General features: G+C 47.7%; 2 protein-coding genes across 12 annotated transcripts in view; one reads left to right on the plus strand and one right to left on the minus strand.

The window, feature by feature from the left end:
• Positions 1-6,913, plus strand: part of herc1 (HECT and RLD domain containing E3 ubiquitin protein ligase family member 1) — a 48,351-nt gene extending 41,438 nt beyond the window's left edge. For all 8 annotated transcript variants that reach the window (XM_046397003.1, XM_046397030.1, XM_046397039.1 and 5 more), the window contains exons 71-79: positions 434-572; positions 1,015-1,184; positions 1,353-1,522; positions 1,866-2,031; positions 2,116-2,192; positions 2,557-2,809; positions 4,890-5,042; positions 5,612-5,917; positions 6,188-6,913. In XM_046397003.1, the coding sequence (XP_046252959.1) occupies positions 434-572; positions 1,015-1,184; positions 1,353-1,522; positions 1,866-2,031; positions 2,116-2,192; positions 2,557-2,809; positions 4,890-5,042; positions 5,612-5,917; positions 6,188-6,373 (1,620 nt within the window). In that variant the 3' untranslated portion in view covers positions 6,374-6,913. The remainder of the gene's footprint in view (positions 1-433; positions 573-1,014; positions 1,185-1,352; positions 1,523-1,865; positions 2,032-2,115; positions 2,193-2,556; positions 2,810-4,889; positions 5,043-5,611; positions 5,918-6,187) is intronic.
• Positions 6,914-6,963: 50 nt separating this feature from the next.
• Positions 6,964-21,086, minus strand: LOC124063420 (circadian-associated transcriptional repressor-like). Of its 4 annotated transcripts, none has more exons than XM_046397104.1 (6): positions 20,823-21,086; positions 18,026-18,516; positions 16,864-16,939; positions 14,614-14,692; positions 10,313-10,427; positions 6,964-9,097 (listed from the first exon to the last, which is right to left on the minus strand). In XM_046397104.1, the coding sequence occupies exons 2-6, from the start codon at positions 18,473-18,475 to the stop codon at positions 8,702-8,704; spliced, it is 1,116 nt and encodes a 371-aa protein (XP_046253060.1). In that variant the 5' UTR covers positions 18,476-18,516; positions 20,823-21,086; the 3' UTR covers positions 6,964-8,701. The 4 variants fall into 4 exon arrangements, with proteins under 4 accessions (XP_046253060.1, XP_046253035.1, XP_046253043.1 ...); XM_046397079.1 differs by having other exon boundaries at positions 6,964-9,100; XM_046397087.1 differs by lacking the exon at positions 20,823-21,086 and adding an exon at positions 20,655-20,803 and having other exon boundaries at positions 6,964-9,100.
• Positions 21,087-22,289: the final 1,203 nt, after the last annotated feature.

The following is a 22,289-nucleotide window of genomic DNA, read 5'->3' on the forward strand; positions in this document are numbered from 1 at the left end:
GAGACAGCAGCAGATTGTCATTACTGCGACATATCTATAATGTTGTTCAGCCAGCATCTGCTCTGGGAGTAAAGAGTTTAAATCTGAATTTGAAATGTGCATCCTGTTATTCTACTTTTAAATATGTTGCATACATGTTAGGAAATAAATGTCTTATTTTGTAAGGGAATGTCAAAAAATGGACTCATGTCTCCATATTCTCAACTGTGAATGTTTTTCCTGCACATATTTGAGCCCCTGACTTTTGGACACAAGAAAGAATTTGAATAAATCAACGTGAACTCTTAGAAACTGTCAGATCTGTCAAATGTGAAGAGAAGTTAAGTTCAGCCTGACACAATACGTTTCACACAGAAACTCTGTGATATTAATTATGAATTCATGTTTACATGCGGGGGGTATGATTCATTTGAGCTGTGGCCTTGTTGTCTAGCTGGGTCTGGGTCACACCAACCACGTCAGAGAACCCACAGTGGTGACGATGCTGCAGGGAAAACACATCCACCAGATCTCTGCTGGACGCTGCCACAGTGCTGCGTGGACGGCTCCCTGTGTGCCGCCTCGAGCGCCAGGTGAGACGCACACGCTCACACACACACACACACACACACGAACACACGCCCTCCGTCAGGGTGCTGCTCTCTGACGGGCGGTCACTTCTTCCTGGAGGTCAGATTTCCTGCGGTGCTGCTGGGTCGTGAAGTGAATTCCAAAGTGGAGCACAGACGAGTCAGCTGAGTGACTGTTTGGTGAACAAACACTGAAGAATTTTGAATGAGGCCTCACTTCAGAGATGAAGTGTGTGCTTAGTGAGTACGTTCATGTGGTAGTAAAACATGTCAGTACTTCACAGGAGTAAACCAAACTGATGGGGTTCTGCACAGCTGCCACATAAACATGAACGTGTTTACAGCTTTTACTTCTTGTAAACTAATTTGTGTCTAAAAGACCACAAGTTGTTTGTGGATTTCCTGTTTTTACACACATTCACCAAGCTGAGTCGCTCCTCCTCAGGCTCGTCGGTTCCCCTCCAGCTGGGCCTTCCTGTGGCCGTGCCTCCTCAGTACAGCGGGCTGAAAGAGGTCAGCATCGAGGCGGTCAGGGCTCGCCTGCGACTCCTCTACCACTTCTCCGACCTCATGTACTCCTCCTGGAGGCTCCTCAACCTCAGCCCCAACAACCAGGTGGGCAGAGAGGCGAAACCAGACGCTAGTGTTGTTTTGAAGGCAACATCAGCGGGAAAATACTGTCGTTATGATGTTACAGGAAACGCAGCAAACATTAAACACACATACGTAAAACATTTAAACATACGTACACACTGTATTACAGTCATGATTGTTACTCTGCAGAGCTGTACCTCCCACTACAACGCTGGCACCTGGGGGATTGTTCAGGGCCAGCTGAGGCCCCTGCTGGCCCCCAGAGTGTACACTCTACCCATGGTGCGCTCCATAGGCAAGACCATGGTGCAGGGCAAGAACTACGGCCCCCAGATCACCGTCAAACGGATCTCCACACGGTCAGTAGCCCCACAGACTTCTCTGGAGAGCCTGTGCTCATTTCACAGAGTTTCAATGTTTTTATCTTTCCTGTTCCTCAACCTGATGATTTCTGACCTTTCAGCCTCTGTGAAAAAGATTATCATAATTAGTATTATTATTATTATTACAAAGTGGGATATTGAAGTCAGGCAACACAAAAACATTTGCATTAGAAACTGATCCAAGTTTCTTGTTTTGTGTTTTGTATTTGATGCGTCTGCTGTGCTTGATGCGTCCACTCAAACAGAATCAAATGCAGACGCGTCTCTGTGTGAAGACAAACGTCTGCATCATCCAACTCTTTTGTCCTCTTCTGTGCAGGGGACGGAAGTGTAAACCCATTTTTGTCCAGATCGCTCGTCAGGTTGTGAAGCTGAACGCCTCAGACCTTCGCCTCCCCTCGAGAGCCTGGAAGGTCAAGCTGGTGGGAGAGGGGGCCGATGACGCAGGGGGGGTCTTCGATGACACCATCACAGAGATGTGTCAGGTACGGACACGATCTGAACACCTGTACTTACTGTGAATGAGTCGAGGGCAGCTCAGTGATGTTCCTCTGTGGACGTGTTTGTAGGAGCTGGAGACGGGCGTGGTGGACCTGCTCATCCCCTCCCCCAACGCCACCGCAGAGGTCGGCTACAACAGAGACAGGTGAGGACACGGCCCGTCTTCATCCCCTCTCCACGCTGCTTTTTCTGCTGTGCTTTACTTTAACTGTGAATTACAATCAGAACTGCAGTGTGACAAACATCAGTAAAAATGAACTGAATTAACAGGATGTGCTCAGTATCAACTGATCAGTTTGTTTGTTGCAGACCACACAGGATGACAATACCTTCTGCTTTCTTTAAACTAGACTCCTCTTTGTCTTATTTATTCAATGTTTTACTCATTTCATCCTCGTCATGCTCCCGTGCAGCTCCATCACTGCTCCATCACTGCTCCTCCTGCTCCTGTCATGTTAACCTGACTCACTTATGGTGGACCACGTTTCTGTCTCCTTGGTTCTGCTTAGGTTCCTCCTCAACCCATCTGCCTGCCTGGACGAGCACATGCTCCAGTTCAAGTTCCTGGGCATCCTGATGGGCGTGGCCATCCGCACCAAGAAGCCCCTGGACCTGCACCTGGCCCCACTGGTGTGGAAACAGCTGTGCTGCATCCCCCTGCTGCTGGAGGACCTGGAGGAAGTGGACCTCCTTTATGTGCAGACGCTCAAAAGCATTCTTCACATTGAAGACAGCGGCATCACTGAGGATAATTTCCATGAGGTGAGAAAGAGATTTTTGATACCACGATGTTTATTTAAACACGTCACGTCACGTTAATCAGTCGCCGAGGTGCTGGTTTCGTACTGTTTCTCACTAAATGCATTTTCCGCCTTTATTTCTCTAAATTGACTTAGAAGAACAGCCTGTAGCTTGTTTCCATTTTTCATGGATTTGATTAATTTAAACTGCAAAGCCCCGATTGGACGATTGTTTTTCCAACTTGTAAAACAGCAGCCAGTGAGCAAAGCAGCAGAACAAATCAGGCAAACATCAAAATCCAACTTTATCAGCATATCGGCCGGTGTTTGCTTAATGCAGCTGAGTGTGTGTGAAGTGCCTGAAACATCCCTAATCTGAACGTTATAAAATATCCTGTGCCGTGCAGGAAACATTGAAAAGGCAAATCTCAGCTGCACGTAGAGGCTGGATTTACGACATCAAATGGAAATTAGTCTTCATCAGACTGGAAACTTTGTGCATGTATGGCTGAATATTCGTCCTTCCACATGCTCGACAGCTCAGCAGTAAAAGCCACGCAGCCGCCGCCCCTCCACCAGCTTCATCACACTGTTTTAAAGCTTAAAGCCCGACTCCACAGCACAGCACTGAAGGCTCATGGGATGACTGATAATTGTTAGGACAGCGTGGGCAGCGTGTTTACTTCTCGTCAGCTCATGTGAACGTTTGATTCATCAGAATCACACGCGCGCTGGGTAAAGTATAATAAGCAGGCGGCTCACAGCCTCATGAGCCTGTTTTTATTCCCACGGCGAACAAACCAAAACAGACTTCATATGATGTCACATACCGTGACCACGCCACACCCAGCGAGCGCTGCGTGAGCCAGCCAGGGACACGTTGTGGTCTGTGGGAGGTTAATCCTATTTAAAGCCATCCCAGTGGAACACCGTGATTCTGTGAAAACAGGGACAGTAATGTGGCTGGAACCAGTTTGAAGTGTTGTGAAACAGCAGCACTCGGAGCTCAGCTGAGGCTGCTCTGAATCTCCTCCCTGCTCCGGTACAGCCTGTTCCCCTCCCAGCACTGATAACCCATCAGTCTGTGTCTCCGGCCACTGCTGATACAACCACACACACGCACACACACACACTCCCCTCCCACCCAAAACCCACAGATAGGCTGGCCCGGGCAGCAGAAAGCTAACACGTCCCGGAGCCCCTCTTCTGTCCAAACAACCTCACACAACCCCTGTTCTGTAAAGCCCCGGCCTGCAGGAATGCCAGGACCGCTGTTGATGCAGCATATCCTGCCTGGCGGAGACTTGGCGGCGGTCCCAGCCTCGCACAGGAGAGGAGGGGGGGGTTTTGGAGCCACAACACTGCGACGGCTGGCTCCGTCAGCCGGGCCGAGGGAGGAGAGGAAGGCGCTGCGTCTGCTGCCTTGGCGGAGAGAGAACCTCCGAGTCGGCCGCGGCGTCAGTCCTGCCAGATGAGCTGTCAAACGTCTTTGCACGCTTGTGTCGTCTCTTGTTGTTCGCCAGCCCAGTGAATAAATGAAGAGATAAATTTCAGCTTTTGTAACCCATCTGATGCATCATTACTCATTCAGAGGTTTCACAGACGAGCACTGCAGATCAGTTCTTTGGAAATAATGCTGAATTCCTGGATGAGGACTAATGTTCTGATTAACTGTTTACTGAACAGTTTGAGCATTTCCTTGTAACTTTGTGTTTTTCTTTGCTGACAACAGAGAGGAGATGCTGAGTCGAGCTCCACCTGTTGCACATCGAACTATCAGTGTCTGCTGAAAAATAACAAGACATGAAAGTTTTTGAACTGTAAAATGTCCTCGTCAGTGTGTTTCTAACAGCCAAAGGGTCAGCACTGTTAAATGTTGACCGTGTGCAGATATATCCTGATCAGATGTGAGCCTCGGTGTGAGCTGGACATACACGAACATTCCTTCCTTGGCTCGCGTCACTCTTTGGGATGATGCTCGCTTTCACCTTCCAGTTTTCTCTTTCCATTCACTGTTTATCTGAGCTCCAACAAAAATGTTGAAAACATTTCAGATTCTTTCATAGCTTAACGCCTGATTATTCTTTGTGTGTGTTTTCCAGATGATTCCTCTGGACTCCTTTGTCGGGCAGAGTGCAGACGGCAAGATGGTGCCCATCATCCCGGGAGGAAACAGCATCCCTCTCACTTTCTCCAACAGGAAGGAGTACGTGGAAAGAGCCATCGAGTACCGGCTGCATGAAATCGATCGACAGGTACGGCAGCAGAGCTGCAGTTTAACTTCACCTGTTCAAGAGGTCACTTCTTCAGTGTGAGGTGTGATTCAGGATCAGTGCAGACACAGAAGCCATATGAGAGGCTCATATTACAAGGCAAAGTGGATCTGATGCTGGAGCAGCAGGCCTGCTCTTCAGCTTCAGCTTTTCCTCCAGTCCTGGTTCTTCATGGTGACATATTTGTCACGTTCTGGGTGTGAACCTGTTTAAGCTTTTGAAATCACATTTTACAAAGTCAACAGCAGATAATTTGTCCCGAAGCAAACAATAACAATGACAGTAATCGGTAGAACTCTGTCAGCAGTCAGGGTCTGTTTCTTCAGTGAAACGCTGCAACATGTCATTATGAGGGAAATCTAAATTGTTGTATTGGGGCGGCTCTCATAGGCAGACTTCTCAAAACCTGCACACATGAAACTGACTCTGGCTGCACGGCTGAGAGACCTTTTTGTAATCATAACTTTAATCAAACGGTGGAGTCGAGGGACGGCGAGGCTTCGGCCCTGAACGCGCACATGAAGCCTGTGCTGTGCCTCCCGCTCTCTCAGGTGGCGGCGGTGCGTGAAGGCATGTCGTGGATCGTGCCGGTGCCGCTGCTGTCCCTGCTGACGGCCAAGCAGCTGGAGCAGATGGTGTGCGGCATGCCCGAGATCTGCTGCGACGTGCTGAAGAAGGTGGTGCGCTACAGGGAGGTGGACGAGCAGCACTCCCTGGTGCAGTGGTTCTGGCAGACTCTGGAGGAGTTCTCCAACGAGGAGCGAGTCCTCTTCATGCGCTTCGTCTCCGGACGCTCGAGGCTGCCCGCCAACACGGCCGACATCTCGCAGAGGTTCCAGATCATGAAGGTGGACAGGGTGAGTGAATGAATGTGCTTCGTGTAGGAGGGACAACCAGTTTGCTCCTTTGAAGGCTGTAAACTTCATACGTGATGTCCGGGGTTCGCAGGTCTACTGATCAGGGTTTTGATTTGTGCTGCACCGTCAGATCTCACCACCCCAACGCCGCCGGTTTGATCTGACAGGACCACCGCCAACGACCGATTTTTTGTCTCTCGGTTACTCATGAAGACGATGTGTCAAAACAGGAAGTTGCAGTGAGTTTTCCTCTGTGTGTTTCCTCCACAGCCGTACGACAGCCTCCCCACCTCCCAGACCTGTTTCTTCCAGCTACGCCTGCCTCCGTACTCCAGCCAGGCCGTCATGGCCGAGCGGCTGCGCTACGCCATCAACAACTGTCGCTCCATCGACATGGACAACTACATGCTCTCCCGTAACGTGGACAACGCAGAGGGCTCGGACACGGACTACTGACGCAGGCAGTTTCACATGCACAGAAATTGTTAAACCCCAGGATTACTGGGTGTGGACTGTCCAATCAGAACGCCGCAGACACACACACATACACACACACACACACACACACACACACACGCGCGCGCGCATACACACCCTTACACACACACAGTTCGTCATCAGTGCACCAGTTGTAGGGAACTCCTGAGCAGAAAGGCCACTTTTTAAACCCATTTTATGTACTTTGAAAACTGCACAGATTTTCATTTCTCCTTGTGGTTTATTGGCAGTTTTTAAAGACACAAAAATCCATGCGAGAAGTGCATTTAGTGTTCATTTTCTTCCATTACTCCACATCCCATTTTCAGGGTTTCTGCATGGAGGTCTGTTGATTTGTTTGGAAATGTGTATAGAAGCAGGTGGCGGGGAGGATATTGTACATTGTGTAAAATGCTTCATTAGGAAAATGTTTTGCATAATATCCATATTTATTGTTTTCATTGCCTTTGCTGAGTTTCCCAATGCATACAAAAAAAACAATAAATGCTGCATAATTGATTTGTTCCTCTGCTGAGGTTTGCTGTTCCTAAGTGAAAAAAGGACAAACATTTCAGAAAGCAGACGTCACATTTATTTCAGAAATACAAAATATCACAAAGGCCGTCTTTCAGGGGAGTAAATAAAGTGTGAAAAAACCACACTATGTACACGACGGAGAACCGCAACACGTCTGAGCAGAGCGTTTGAACTCTCGTTGGCAGCAGTTTTCTCGTCTTAATACGACACTCACACGAAAGTGATCGACTCAAACAGTTTCGCGGTGGCTTCAGTAGCGCCGAGATGGATCCGAACCGCCTCCACGGTGAGGCCAAAGCCCGCCCGGCCCGTGACGCCCCCCCGTTCGGACTCGACTCGTGCACCAGAGAGAAAGACGTTTTTAAAAGCTCCTGACTGAACTGCTGTGGCGTGAACTTATCTGCTTTATTTGACCGTTTGTTCACGTTCGTCCTCGGCTGTTGTGTTGAGCTGCTGCTCATTAATACCAAACACTTCCTGACTTTGCTGCTTCATAGTAAAAGACTTTAAATAACAACATAATCCATAATCCTCGTTGTTCGCAGTTTCACGGAGGAACTACTTTCCTTGCGTATCGTCGTGCATCTACTCGTGGACAGAAACTGCTGTGACTGTGCAGCCAAACGTTCTGAATTGGCGAGAAAAAGCGACGAGCGCTGAGTCAGAGGGGCGTTCAGGAACAAAACAGGCTGCTGCACGTTCCAAAGTTACGCTCTGGTGACGGTTAATCACTCCTCCTGGCCTCAGCCGTCTGAGACGAGCCAAAGCTTTGGCGTCTTCCACGAGGACCGTGAAGCAGTCGGCGCTGCTGTCAGTGCGCATGCGAGTGTTGTATTAAGAATAACTTGAAAACATGTTGGATTTGTGGCAGAAGATGTTTCTAAATTTGCTCTGGGGTGTCTGTGATGGTTCGGTCTCATAACGACATTCAAACAGGCACTGGTGACTAAATACGCTCTGTTACTGGAAGTCCTCGCCAGCCTGAAAACCTTTTAAAACCACGCAGGTTAAAGCGGCGCTGGATGGCAGTTCAGTGTCACGTTCGCTGACGTTCCGTGGGTGTTCGGTCACCTGCTGCTGTTTAAATGAATGAATTCCAGCAGCTGACTCTGGACTCATTTGTGCACATGGTGACAGATTTAAACACTGGCCAAATGAACGTAGTGTCATACTGATTTGATTTTGTCCGGCCCTGCAGTTTCGGAGGTGTGCTGTTCTCACCCGACAGCGATGCTGTGCGAGTCGTCTCTGGTGTCAGCATGAGGTAGAGGACTCGTTAAAGACCTAAAGAGAAGCAGGTAACAGTCAGCGTGTTCAGGTACGGAACTCTGACGTCGTGTGCTTTCAGTCACATTCAGATCCTTAAACGCGGTCCGTGTTCTCACGATCCCTGACTGTTCGTTCCCTCAGTCTGGTGTCGAGGGTCTCGGTAACGACCCCCCTCATCGACTTAACCTCTGAACTCATCCATCCAACTCAGACATCAGTGAAAACTGGAGGTCCAGCGTTTGCCTTTAAAAACATCCTGAACAGCCAGCTTTTAAACGAGGTTCCACGTTGTCACGTTTTTGTCACATTCGGATTCTTTCCGTTCGCCCTAAAGAACCTGAAATCCATCAGCTGTAGATTTTAAAAAGATGCAGAAGACTTTGAAACATGCTTTTTTTAAGGCCTTTTAGTGTCTTCAGGAAGCCATGTTGGGGGGGCCTGAGTCTCACACAGATCTGACCCCAGATCAGCGCATGAAGCGTCCGCTCAAACTGCAGGCGGCTACGACAGCCAGCCTCCGTCTCCTCCCGCAGTCCTGGGAGCGATGATGCTCTCCTTCGCCTGCAGGAGTCTTTCCAGACACGGCGAGCTGATCTTGAAGGCCAGAGGCCTCTGGTTGAGTCGAGGGTCGACGTGGAAGCGGCGCAGGGCCTCCGTGTGGAAGTCGGTGCTGGAGGAGACGGCATCGTCCTGCGTCACTTCCTGGCTGCAGCGTGCGGGCGGAGGGGAGGCTGCGCATCGGCCGAGCGTCGATTCAGGAGTTTTCAGGGAGCAGATGGGCGACGTGTGGAGCCATTTCAGGTGGGTGGAGGAGTACGAGCAGGCGAGAGTCGACTCCGCGTCTGAGGAGCGGAGCGACGCCACAGAGGGTGGAGGAGGGGAGGCACTGCTGTGATGCTGCTGCAGAGACAACAAGAGGATTACATCAGATTTATACTGACGCTCACCAACAAGTCGGGGCAGTAAACATCAGACGCTACGTCAGCAGCACTGTCCAATCACGTGGGTTTTAATGATCACTGCTGCAGGTGAGTGAACACACATACAGCGATGAGGGTGGAGAACATCCACCGTTCAGCTTCCTGTTTACTGAGTGAGTGAACGTCTCCTCGGGAGCTGACGCAGTGAGTTAACACAGTAATAACCTGCTTTCACTCCTCACATCCTAACGTGAAGGCTGATAATCCCCACGCTCTGTCCAATCACAGGCCGTCGCAGGGCCGACACGCCGTGTGACGGCCATCACAAACCCTCTCGTTACTGACTGACCACGAACAGGTGCTGAGCGTTCAGCTGGACAAAATGTGCTCCACGAACTCCTCAGAAAACTAAGACAAATTGAAAATTAAGACGTTTGATGGACGACTTGTGGACAAAACGATAACATGCTGGTTTCTGGTTCAGTACTGCAAAAACAGCACACAAAGATGAAGAAGCTCACCAGTTATTGATCTTTTTAGCCTGTTGGACAGTCGACTAATCGCCGCAGCTCCGATAACTACTCACTACTGCAGTATTTACTATGTACTGTAGTATGCGGCACGTAATATAGGATCGGTACCACCTCGAGGTCTGCTGCAGGATCTAACAGACATACGAATCGATTCAGGACAGACTGACAGGCCATTTTTAGCCAAACAGCAGAAATCTGACGCCAAAGAATTAAACCAGCAGGAATGATTTGTTTGCGTTCTTCCACGCTCGTTTCGCTGGATTTATTTTGGATTCGTCTTTAACTTTTCTTATGAAATGCTGGAAATCGCTGCCAGTAAAAATACATAAACACCTTCAGCTGTCCTCTTCCAGGATTCTGTTACATAATCCGACTCTCCTCACCGAGACTCGTTACTCAGAACTGAAGCTCCATAAACAGCAGATTAACTGGACAGAACTGGATTTTGATCTTTTATTTGGCTGCAGCTGACTGCCATTGCTGACTGACCTACCAGCTATTTTCTCTATTAATAATCTAGAAAATGTTTGGAAATCATCCCCCACGAGATCCCATCACTCCAAAACTCAAAAAGAAAAATATTCACATCTCAGAGGCTGAAACACGTGAATTTTTTGCTTTCAGTTCTCAAAGGTTCCAGTCATGAAACATTTCTTTACCTTTTGCTTCTTAGGCGGACTGCAGTCGTCCGTCTGGGTCACATTCGGTTTGACGTGGGGGAACCAACTTTGAAGCATTTTCTCTATTTTCAGTACGATGCTGAGGAAGCGTCCGCTAGGAGAGAGAAGAGAAACGTGCTGGTTTATTTCAGTTATTTTAGAAGCTCTTCACGTGTTTCCTGTGCAAACATCTGATTTTGTAAACCCGTCTCTAAAGGTGAAGTGAAGGGACGGTAATTCTCCGTATGAAATGAAAACACTTAAAGTAACGTGTGCTTCGGCACGGCACCGATGCTGCTCGGCGCCGCGGGGATGCCGACGGGACGCGGTGAAGTCATTTGTGTCTTCAGACTGAATGTGACATCTGATCGGCGGAGGAGTTTTCAGCTGCAGATTACAGAGTCAGAGACGCCCTGCAGCTCAGATGGCTTACGGATGTCTCGCCAATGGCCATTACATAAGCCTCAGAGAGCCTCTGCCAACACGCTGGCCGCTCTGGCTCAGTCTGATTGGTGGACAACATGAAACAGCACAAAGGCTGAATAAATAAAAAGGCCTGTTGGGGGAGGCAGCAGCTGAACCGAGCCTGTCGACGTTCCCCTCCGCCTGCTGTGTGATGCTATGCCAGCACACGGACACATACGAGCATCACATGACGTGTACGGAGGACGACGAGTAGAGCATGTTCAGGTCCACATGAGAAATGTGACCGCAGTGAGCGCGCACACACACACACACACACACACACACACACACACAGGCTGCAGCCCACACGTGGCAGCAGCGGGGGAAGGCCCTCGTTCCATTCACAGCCTATAAATAGAGCAGTAAGCCCTTGAGCGGCCTGATGAGGCCCCGCCCACTGCTCACAGCCCTGAGGTGGAGTTAAATAATCCGCACGCGCGCACACACACACACACACAGAGTTGACCCAAACCTGACCTCACACCGAGGCGTCACCATAACATCTAATGATTTACATTGTGGGACGTGGTTTGTTCCCATAAGGAGGTTATCAAGTCCCCACAGTGTGACTGTGCAAACAGATCAGGGTCCCCACGACGTCAGCATTACAAACAGACACACACACACACACACAACCCTCCGACATCACACGATACACTAATCAATACCAGCTTCGTGCACTGATTGATTTCATCAATGATTAATCTGCCAGTTTTTCTTTCAATCGATCACTCGTTTAGCAGAGGCGGAATTTAACAAAGTACATCTGCTCAAGTACTGCACTAATGTACTTCCATTGTGTGTAACTTTATACTTCTACTCCGCTACATCTCAGCAGCAGATACGCTATATAGACAAAAGTATCCAGACAGACCTCTTCATGAGAATATGATCAAACACATGTAGTGGAAGTACAAACTTCTTCTCTAAGAAACCCAACTTAAATAAAGGATAACGTTGGCCAGAAGGTGAGTTTTTGTTTTTGTTTGTGAGGTTTGCTGTTTCTGTCGTACTGGCAGAAGAAGAAGAAGAAGAACCAAAGTCTCGTTTCCATCTCTCACGAGCTGAACTCAAAAATCCTTCCTGCAGCAGATTTTTCTCCTCTCACGAGCAAAGCTGATTTTATTGCTGTAAATAATCTCAGCTAACTTTGACTTTTACAGCCTCCGACTGCCAGCGTCGCTGGGTTTGCTGCCATGTTTTGCCGCCTGCGCTCTGCCAACTGGGACACGCCGGAGCCTAAAAAAACATCCAACGTGATCCAGCGTCGGATGGCTGGAATGTTCCCCCCCGCCACCGCCGCCACGCCACGCCACAGGACGTGTGCGTGTTAAACCTGACAGTACTGGGACATGTCTGAAGCCACCTACGCTGCAGAGCTCCATGTGTGGTCCAGCTCAGACGCAGTGTTTAAACATAGATGTTCATCTCGCAGCCCACACTTCACTGTACGTGTCAGCAGGAAAACGTGTGAAGACGTTCAGTATGGAAGACGAGAGCGGCAGACCTGCTGTTCGTCCTGTTGTGCACTTCAACAGAATGACTTTGGAATCATCTCAACAGCTTTGAGCAGACACGGAGGGACTGTCGGACAAATTTTCTAACTTTATGAACAACAACCCAACATTCATACACATTAAGACTTTTTCGTCCACGATGTTCCATGTCATCAGAATACGAGCTGCGGTGGAGTCTGAACGCAAACCTTCCTCCTGGTCTGCACTGACTTAAACTGAGCAGCGGACTGGGGGTTCAGGTTTAGGTTCAGGTTTTGTGTCTGTGCCTCAGACGGACTTCTCATGGCCGTTTAGTCTCACTGCTGAACTTAACGTGACCCTGGTTTGAATACACTTATTACTGTTTTTCTATTAGAATTTATATTAGCCAACTGGGACATTTTCCAGCTGACCTTTCCGCCTGTTCACAGCATGCTCACCAACTGCCACACGTGACAGCAGGCTGCTAACCTACACTATACAGACAAAAGTACTGGGACACACCTCTTTATTATTGACTCCAAGTGTGGTGTGGGTCTGTTCCTCAGGGTTTGGGCTCGGCCCCTGACCTCCAGTGAAGGGAAATCTTAATGCTTCAGCATACCAAGACATTTTGGACAATGCTATGCTTCCAACTTTGTGGCAACAGACAACAACAACAACAAATGCTCTACTGCATGAATGGGCACAAATTCCCACAGAAACACTCCAACATGTTGTGGAAAGCCTTCACAGAAGAGTGGAAGCTGTTAGAGCTGCTGAGCTGTCTGTGTGTTTACAATGAGACGCAATTAAAGTCCCTGTTGGTGTGATGGGCAGCTGTCCCAATACTTTTGTTCATATACATATAAATCTTCTGTCTGGCAGTGGAGCTGAACTGTTTCAGGGTTTTTCCCTCTTTTGTGTTGTGGTTAACAGCTTGGTCCACTCTTAGTTCAGTTATTTTAAGTTTTAATCGAGTTTGCTGTAAAGATAATTACTGTACTTTAACTGTAACAGCCAATAATAGTTTGGTTTAAATGCTACATTTCTCTGCAGTCAAAGTGAAACCATGTGAAACCCGTCGCCCTTCACAGCAGCTTAACCATCTGATTTAAACTGCATCTGTCCGGTCCTGATAGAGTCGGCTCAGCTGGAAATCACAGAAGTGCATTAAATGACCTTCAAATGTTTTCCTGTGATTGTCAAACTCCTCAGAGCGAAAGTCTGCCTTCAAAGGCCGAAACGAGCGCTTCCAAAGTGACGACGGAGGCCAGCTGCTTCGCTCGCCGTGTTCAGCGTGAGGACGTACTTCATGTCCGTGACGTTACCGCGAGGTCGTGCAGAGTGCAGCCACGAGACGTGACGCAGGGGAAAATAAACACGTGTCCAGTTTGTCTTTTCGGCTATTGAAGTTTGACAGTCATTTCTGTTAGAGTGAAAGCAAAATTGCGTCTTTGTTACGTTCAGAGCTCATTAAAGCCGTTTGACATCAACGTTTTCTCTTTTATGGGGATCACTGAACAGGATAAACTTCAGTACTGTGAGAATTTATTAGTAATTTTACATTTTAGACTGTATTTAATCTTGCCAGTGACAGAATGATGAAGTCCTGAATTTATTCCCTGACATCATTTACAAAAATAGGAGCCAAGCAAACAAAATGAATGACGTGAACCTCGTGTGCCAGCAGACAAGCTGTGCAAATACTCTAAATACTGAATTGAAAATGTCACTTAAATAAAAGTACGGAATCCGGAAACTGGACTCAAAGTAAAAGCACTCAGTATGCAGTAAAGTGTCCCCTGTTGTCCTGTTCTGTCTGACCTCAGATCAGCTGACTGTGGTTCCTGCAGGAGTTTCCTGCTGCAGCTGGCTGAGCTGCAGCTCATTTTGACTGCAGCTCATGATTCTTTTCATTCTGGATTCATCTGGTGATTATTTTCTCCATTAATCCACTGTTTGTTTGGTTTGTAAAATTTAAAAAATAGCGAGAAATGTGATCACGGGAACATTTGTGGTAACAAATTGTCAAAATAGCTGCCAATTAATATTCTGTTAATTGATTGATCAGCCTTCAGGTGTTCCTACATTTTCATTTTTTGTGTACAAAAAAAAAAATAACTAAAGCTGCCTAACTGTAGTGGAGTAGGTGAAGTATAAAGTACTTCAGTACTTCCCTCTGAGTTGTAGTAGGGTAGAAATACAAAGTAACATAAGCAAGCATCTCCTCGCTTTGGGCCTCGAGTCTGACCCATCTGGCCCCCACGTGGATGTGGATTTTCTTGCTCTCTGCTGTTTCTACTGCAGCGCACTGACGAGCAGACGCTGAGGCTGCTGGAGGCGCTCTAATGTACTTACCCCACGTTTGGATTCTGAAGGACGCCCGTTATTCTCTGGATTCGGTCCATGGCGACGCTCTCCTGAAAGCTGCTGAGACCTGCAGGAGAACAAAAAGACAAAGAAATCTGCTGAGAGTCCTCGTCAACCTCGTCTCCAGTTCTGACCCTCCTTCTGCATTGCTGTCCCTCCCTCCGTCGACCAGAGGGGGCGTCCGCAGAGGGACAAGCTGGACCGCCAGCTGCAACATGCTACAACTGGACCGCCGGCTGTAACGTGGGAAGGACCAGTGGACTGAGCCAAGCTAGCAGTGTAGCTTAACGCTGGTCAGTCCAACACTTTGGTCCAAACTGAAACATCTGAACAGCTACAGCAGACTGTCGTCAGAGAGCCAACCCTCCAGACTGCCTTCTCCATCTAGCGCCATCATCAGGTCAAACATTTTCATTTATCTGACACTTTGGTTCAAAGACAGCGGGGCTCCCATCAGCCTCAGCTGTACCCTGTTGTTGACTGTATTCTCGTGTAAAGTAAAAAAGGATTTACTGTAAAAAGTCAGGACTCAGAGACGTTTTGGAGAGAAAAACAAATGGCGCCCCCTGCACTGTGATATTCATCAAACATACCTACGAGGTGCGGGTTTAAGCAGGGTTTCTTACATTTGGAGTGAACATTTCAGAGTGAAAATACCTCATGATGGGATGCTGACTGTTTGAGAGCTTCATCTCTCACCTGGCCTCGTATTTGATGGCGTTTGCGTGCAGGACGGCCGCAAACCGCCGTCCTTCAGCTCATATCCCACCTAAAGCGGGATTCGGCACAGCCGAGCGTCTTTGATCCACTCTTTCATCTGTGAAGCAGTCTTAGTTTAAAAGGATCTTAAATGACTCGTGAGGCCTTTGATCCTTTCTTTAGCCGCCTGTAATTTTCAGCGTGTTCTCGGCCTCTTTCATCGTGGACGCACAGTTTTAATGATTCCCAAATGAACACAAGACTTTCTTCAGTCCCTCAGTGAATCCACTGAATGTGTTTTCATAACGCAAATCGATTTGTAATGAATAATGTGTTTAATTTTGGTATTTTATAACTATAAAACATCTTCATCTAACGTGGACTCCACTGGGAGTAAAGGAGGACTGGGACAAACCATTTGCACAGGTGTAAAACGGACGGAGAAAGATGAGTTTTCTGAGTGGATCAGAAGCAGAGACTCAAACCAAACGGCTGACCGTCTTCTGAGCCCACTGAGCTCGTGGTGGACTACAAAGCTTCAGGTACGGACGCTGCTGCAGAGAAGCCACAGACTGAGCCGTGGAGGCGTCACACACATGTTCAGATCCAATCAGCCATAATTAGTGCACGAATTCTTCAGCTGAACTTTGACCTCCAAATCCCGATCATTCAGATTCAGATGTTTTAATTCATGTGCTAAGAAAGAACTCATCTTTGTGATGTTTCCCCAAAAACAAACTGCACTGAAAGTGACAACACTTTGCTCTTACATATTTACAGTTTGCTGGATGCACATGTGGGATACATGTGGTACATGTGGGTATTCAGTTCAATTCAATTCAAATTTATTTAGTGCCAAGTGCCAATTCATAACAGAATTATCTCAAGACACTTTACAGGTGTGTAAACAACACATGAAAAACATTCATGTGGGTATTCAATGGTTATCCTGAATTTAATTTCCTGTGTGTGAAGATGTGTAGCTGTGTAGGTATTCAATGTGTGTGTTATGGTGATGTAAATTAAATATGGCTGACTGCAGTCAGGTGCTGTTAGCTTAGCTTAGCATAAAAGCTGGATGCAGGGGGAAATGGCCTCCCTGACTTTCTCAAACTCTGACTTCACTTGCTGCATTGTTCTAAGCTGTATATGAACAGAGGACACATCGAGGTTTCGGGGGAACAACATGCCGTTTCTCAGAGAACAACAGTGAGATGCAGCAGCTTCCTGGAAACTCTGGTTCATCAGCAGATGCAGCATGTTAAGTCTCCCTGAAACATCTCAGTTTGTTTGGAGATTAAACAAACAAGATACCAAAGTCACACTGGCTGTTTCCTTCTGCTTCTATTCTTTATGCTACGCTACGCTAACCACGACACACCTGATATCCATCTTCTCGTTTCACCCGGTGGCCAATGAGAGTGTGTTGGACTGTCCGGCGTCTCCACAGCCCACTGTGTGTTTCTTTTTGAACAAACCTGCCTGTGAGCTGCTGAGCTTAGCAGGAGGGGAAGCTGAAAGCTGGAGTGAGACACTTACGTTCAGAGTACCTGCCTGATCTCAGGCCCCGCAGGATGGACGACAGAGGCTGGATGTAGCACTGCAGCTCCACGCACTGAGCGGAACAGAAAACTGAGTTAGCATTCATGCTATCACTGCTGCTCCACATAAAGTGCTTTCTAATGGCTACTTAGGTGTACCAGTCCACCGCAGAGCTGCTCTGCTTATTGCCTTCCTAAGACTGAACACAGGATCACATTAGTTACGTAATCAGTCACTTAATTTAATGAGAGTGTGTGTTTGTGTGCGTGTGCGCGAAGCTCTGAGCCAACCGTGTGTATTGTCGGACGTGACTTAAAGCCATCTGAGTATCTTTAATTCCTCATTTTGTCATGAAGTCATTGATTTATGGTGAAATGACTGATTGTCCACTTCCAATTGCTCCCATTGGCTGCTGTTGTTAACGCTGAAGGTAAACGACCGCGGACCCTTCAATAAGAGGCGACCGTGAACAGCTGACAGAAGCTTAGCGAACAAACTGACAGCAATCGTGAACTCGACACACGACTCGCCAAGCGGGTACGTTAAGAGACTCCCAGCGGTACCCGACGGGCGCCATCGCGTCCTCTCAGACCGTTTCATATCATCAGGTGCTCGACGCCTCCCTGCAGCTACTCTGCCATCAGTTTGCTTTCACTTCCTCGTGCTTCTAACATTCCTGTTATTGATTTCGGGAAAGTTGTGCAGCTGCATTGCATTCTGGTCTTTATTTCTGCTACTGACTGTCTCTTCACTGCTCGGTATCTTACACTACATGGCCTGAAGTATGTGGACACCTCTGACTTTAACTGCATGGACACGTGTCCGGGAGGCCCAAAGCTCTGTGGTGACATTTCACTGTGTTATTCACTGACCCTTTGACTTTGTCAGGGCTTTCCTGTGATCTTCTATCTCAGTAGAGATTATCTGACTTTTGCTGAACACTCATGAAGAACATTGGTAACAACAGATCGATGGCCATGAAATGACCACATACTTTTGGCCATGCAATGTGGGTGAACACTGATGTCTAATGGCAGATACAGAAAGACGCCGTCACTCTTCCATCCTGAGAGACTGACACCGCAACGTTTCTTAGCATCACTTCAAACGGTTTAAGGTTTTACACTGTACAAAACGTGCGACTCTGCAAACTTCTCACCTTCTGCGAGAATAATTCATCTTCAGCGTCAGCTCGAGGCTTTTCACAGTCCAAGCCAGCACCAAGTGCTCTCTTCCTGGCTGAACGATGCTTTGACTCCACAGAAAGCGTCTGCTGTGAATACACAGACGTAAATCCCCGAACTGGACTGACGTCCGGGGTGTGCAGGGCGCCTGGAGAGTCAGCATCGACCCCGCGGTGGCCTCCTTCCTCACAGTCACAGCGCTCACTCCTGCTCCTCCTCCTGGTGGCTCCACAGCCGAAGCAGCTTGGAGATTCCCTTAACGACAGGGAAGGTGGTGGTGGTGGTGGTGATGATGATGATGATGATGGCGGTGGTATCAGTGGCTCCTGCACATGCTGAGGACTTAATCTCCCCGGGCTCTCGCAGTCGTCGTCGTCGTCGCTGGCGAGCCAGTCGATGGAGCAGTCCGAGTCGGAGGTCGACATGGTGGGAGTTAGACTCTCAGCCAGCAGAGGGCATCACGGACCTGTCACACAAACACAGCAAAGGTTTACAAACAGAGTGTACTTTGACCTCTTAACCCCACTGGACCTGCCCACACACCCACCTGAGCCAATCAGGATCAGCACTCAGCTGTCAATCATGACGTTTCAGTCCCTTTTTATACCCTCAAATAATTAATTAAAACCAAACTGAAAATAACACTTGACAAACATCAGTGTGATAAGAACTGCCTACAATGACAGAAACCATCTTTGGGAAAAACTTATTCGACATTTAGTTTTTAGTTTGGCTCATGTCCCATCTGCTAACATGGAGGGGGAGGGGCTTATGAGCTGTACTGCAGCCAGCCACCAGGGGGCGATGCAGATGTTTGAGGGAGCTCTCATGTCGTCTATCTTTATAAACAGTTGGTGGTTTAAACGTTTTGAGCAGAACTATACAAAACAGTCTACAACTTAAAAGGTCACGAAGACACCGGAGTGTGAAGCGCGATGAAGACGCCGCGTGAGTAACCAAGCACAGGATTTCAGGGAAAGCGAACACACTGACACACACTTTGTTATCTCACCACTGGATCTTATCTCTGTGCTGCTAAAGGCTGAAGGCTGACTGATGGGCTGATGTCATGCTATTGAACCAAAGTGTTCACATGAGTTGGTTAAGGCCTGTACAAGCAGATTATGTTCTGGAGTTAGTAAACATGACTGCACTCTTATATAAAGATACATAGTTGGCATATACACAACACAACTGGGGATGTGACCTTTGGCTTAAAAAAAGGGACTTTTTCATTTCATCTCGACTTAAAGGTGGAGCTACAAATAACACAGTTTCATTATCGATGAACCTGCCAATTATTTCAAGATTAAGCAATTAATCCTTTAGCCTGTCAAATGTCAAAAAAACTGTCTGAAATTCCAGAGCCTAAAGTGACGTCCACGTGTCTTCTTTTGTCCAACTATCAGTTAAAGCAGCAAATCCCGACACTTCAGAAGCTGGAAGCTGCACGTGTTTGACATTTTTGCTTGAAGAGCGATTGAAACGATAAATCGATTATCAAACTAGTTGGCAGCAGATTTTCTCCTCGTTGCAGCTCTACTTTAAGGATAAATAAAAAGAGAAAGAACCCAAAAAGAAATCATTCAAATCAAATCTATGATAACGCAAATTAAAAGCACTAATTACACATGGCTTCGTGCCGAGAGGACCACGAACCTCAAACCAGATCTTTATTAGTTGGACACACACGCAGTCTAAGACAGGAACCGTCAGGTCCTCAGAACTGGAAACCCGAGGACGATGTGGGACGCACAAGTCCATTAACCAAACCAAAACGTGTCTGCTGGTCTCATCTCACATTTCACACCAGCGTCTTAAAACCTTTTCTCAACCAAGAGTCCAAAAATAACAAAAAGGTGACGAATGAACGCAACTTAATGAAACTGAGGAGTTTTTAAACGAAGCCAAATTTGATTCTCATCATCGACCGATCGAATTGATCATCTGCTTGATTATTTTCTACGTTTAGTGGATTAATCATTTGGGCTGTAAAACGTGAGAAAAGTCATCAAGATCTCCCAAAAGCAAAGCTGGTGTCCTCAGATATTTTTGTTTTGTCCAACCTACAGTCCACAACCCAAAGACACTCAGGTTACTGTGACAGAAGACAAACAAAGCCGACAAACATTCACAGATGGCTTCAAAACGGCCGAATTTACACCCTCAAACAGCTGAGAACACAAACGATTACCGTGACACTTTACTGACTTTCACGGCTTGGAAAAACGCGGGATCTCCGTTAAATCCAACCTGCAGTTGTGCTCTGATCACTTTGTTCCGGATCCCAGTGGGACCAGCGAGTCCGGCAGTCGGCACTGAGCACACGGCCGGTGGATTAAGTAACCCCGCTCCGCTCCGTCCAGCGTTATGTAAGGAAAAACATCCAAACACATGGACGAATTTCCCGTCGCCGGTCGCTTCGCATGTGCGCACGCACACGGCTGAGACAAGTGACCCGATCCAGACGTTTCCTGGTCCCCGCGAGCCCCGCACGGAGAGCTTCAAGCTCACAAAACCCGCACCGCCACGGCACGTTCAAAACCCGCACCCACAAACAAGACGCTGCCACAGTTTGAACAAGCAGAGGCCACAGAAACGAACCTGCGGGTCCGGCGAGGCAAACCGCAAACATCACGTCCAAAACCTTCTCATTCTGCGCGGCAGCCTCTCACCTCCGCCTCCGGAACAAAGTGTCGCGTGTCCAGGTGAGCTGCGGGGAAGCAGAGCACGAGAGGCGGGCGTGTGTGCGAGCAGCGGACCGTCACTTACCAGAAGTACACTGTGTGTTGCGTTTCCCGTCCGGGCTCGGTGAGCTGAGGACGTGCAGCCGCCGCCGCGCGCGCGTGTGTGTGTGTGTGTGTGCTGACTGATGATGATGGACTGAAACCATGAATCCGACAGACGCAGTCAGGAAGGCGGGCGGAAGGCAGGAGTCCCATCCAGCCCGTGCAGCCTCTCCCTGGGCAACGTGTCTGAGAGGGGCGGGGCTCACGCATCTCGTCTCCGGCGGGCCGGAGCCGCGCCGCGCCTTGACGCGCCGTGACGCGCCCGGCCCACAAAACGCACCGGAAGCGGCCGCACACAAGTGGAAAAGACTGTGAAAAACAAATAAAACAGAGGAGAACAATACACACGCACGTGACGAAACGCTGTGGCGCGCGTCATCGACGGTGTTTCTTCAATTAAGCTCTCCCATTGGTTCAGAGTGACGGCAACACGTGACGAGCGGGAAGTTGCTAATTAATGCTGCATCATTCACCTGTTCAGACCGGAGGACAGGAAGCAGCCAGGACGCAGACTCTGGTTTGATGCTCAATGTAGTTTAGCGTTATTATGTATGTTAAACATCTGGAATCTAATCTGAAAACGCGTGTCTTAATCCAGGTTATCATCCAGATGTGGGACAATGAAAGCGCACCACTCATATGACTTTACCTTTACACATTTTAAGAAAATGTTTCTGTCATTTTAAGAAATATGACAGAAATATGAAATAGCTTTTAACAAGCAACAAAGTATTAATAATAAAATAACTCAAAATAATAATAAACTTAAACAAAAGGCAAAACAAAAGCTGGCTTCACGTTTAAACACGGACATGGAGGCACGTTCTTTAAAGGAATAGTTCAACATTTTGGGAAAGGCGAGGGTGACTAATTAGGTTGTATTTTCACTCCAAAGCATTTATTTATCTGAAGAACTGCGGTAATAAAACACTGCTGCCCATCAACTAGGCCTACTTTATATACTATACATACTACAGAAACATTTTGTTGCTAATATGGTGTACTTTTACTTTACACTTTCATTTTTAAATAAAATTTCCCCACAAAGATTAGCCTAGCTTAGCTTATGCCAACTATGTCAATTAGCCTAAAGACTTGAAACAAGGGGAAACAGCTAGCTTGGTTCCCACCTGTCAACACTCTCTGCTTCTCTGTCTCACACCATAAAAAATATTTTGTTTTGGGTTTTTTTTATAAACAAACAAGATGCAACATGTTTGTCTGCTTTTCCAGTCTTTATGCTAGCTAGCTAAACTAAAGACCTTCGCGCTCCATTCGGCGGGAGGTACCGATCTCCAATGTAATTACTGACAGCAGAGACGTAAGTGTGAGGTGACAAACAGCACAAATGTCTTTTTCAAAAATGTAAAGTGACACGAAGGAGTCAGCCTTCAGTTGTTCTAGGATCAAAATGAGCGGGAGTGTTTTTATCTGACAGCCTTTCAGTTGT

Source organism: Scatophagus argus, chromosome 1 (assembly GCF_020382885.2).
Source record: "Scatophagus argus isolate fScaArg1 chromosome 1, fScaArg1.pri, whole genome shotgun sequence".
NCBI classification, from domain to species: domain Eukaryota; kingdom Metazoa; phylum Chordata; class Actinopteri; family Scatophagidae; genus Scatophagus; species Scatophagus argus.

Excerpts from the sequence above, each read along its gene's own strand:
- LOC124063420 (XM_046397079.1), bottom strand. The coding sequence starts at position 18,475 with ATGTCGACCTCCGACTCGGACTGCTCCATCGACTGGCTCGCCAGCGAC. Across the intron at positions 14,693-16,863 it reads ATCAGGCAGGTACTCTGAAC|GTCTCAGCAGCTTTCAGGAG; the intron begins GTAAGTGTCTCA and ends GTTCTCCTGCAG. Across the intron at positions 9,101-10,312 it reads GTCCGCCTAAGAAGCAAAAG|CAGCATCACAGCAGTGCCTC; the intron begins GTAAAGAAATGT and ends TTGTCTCTGCAG.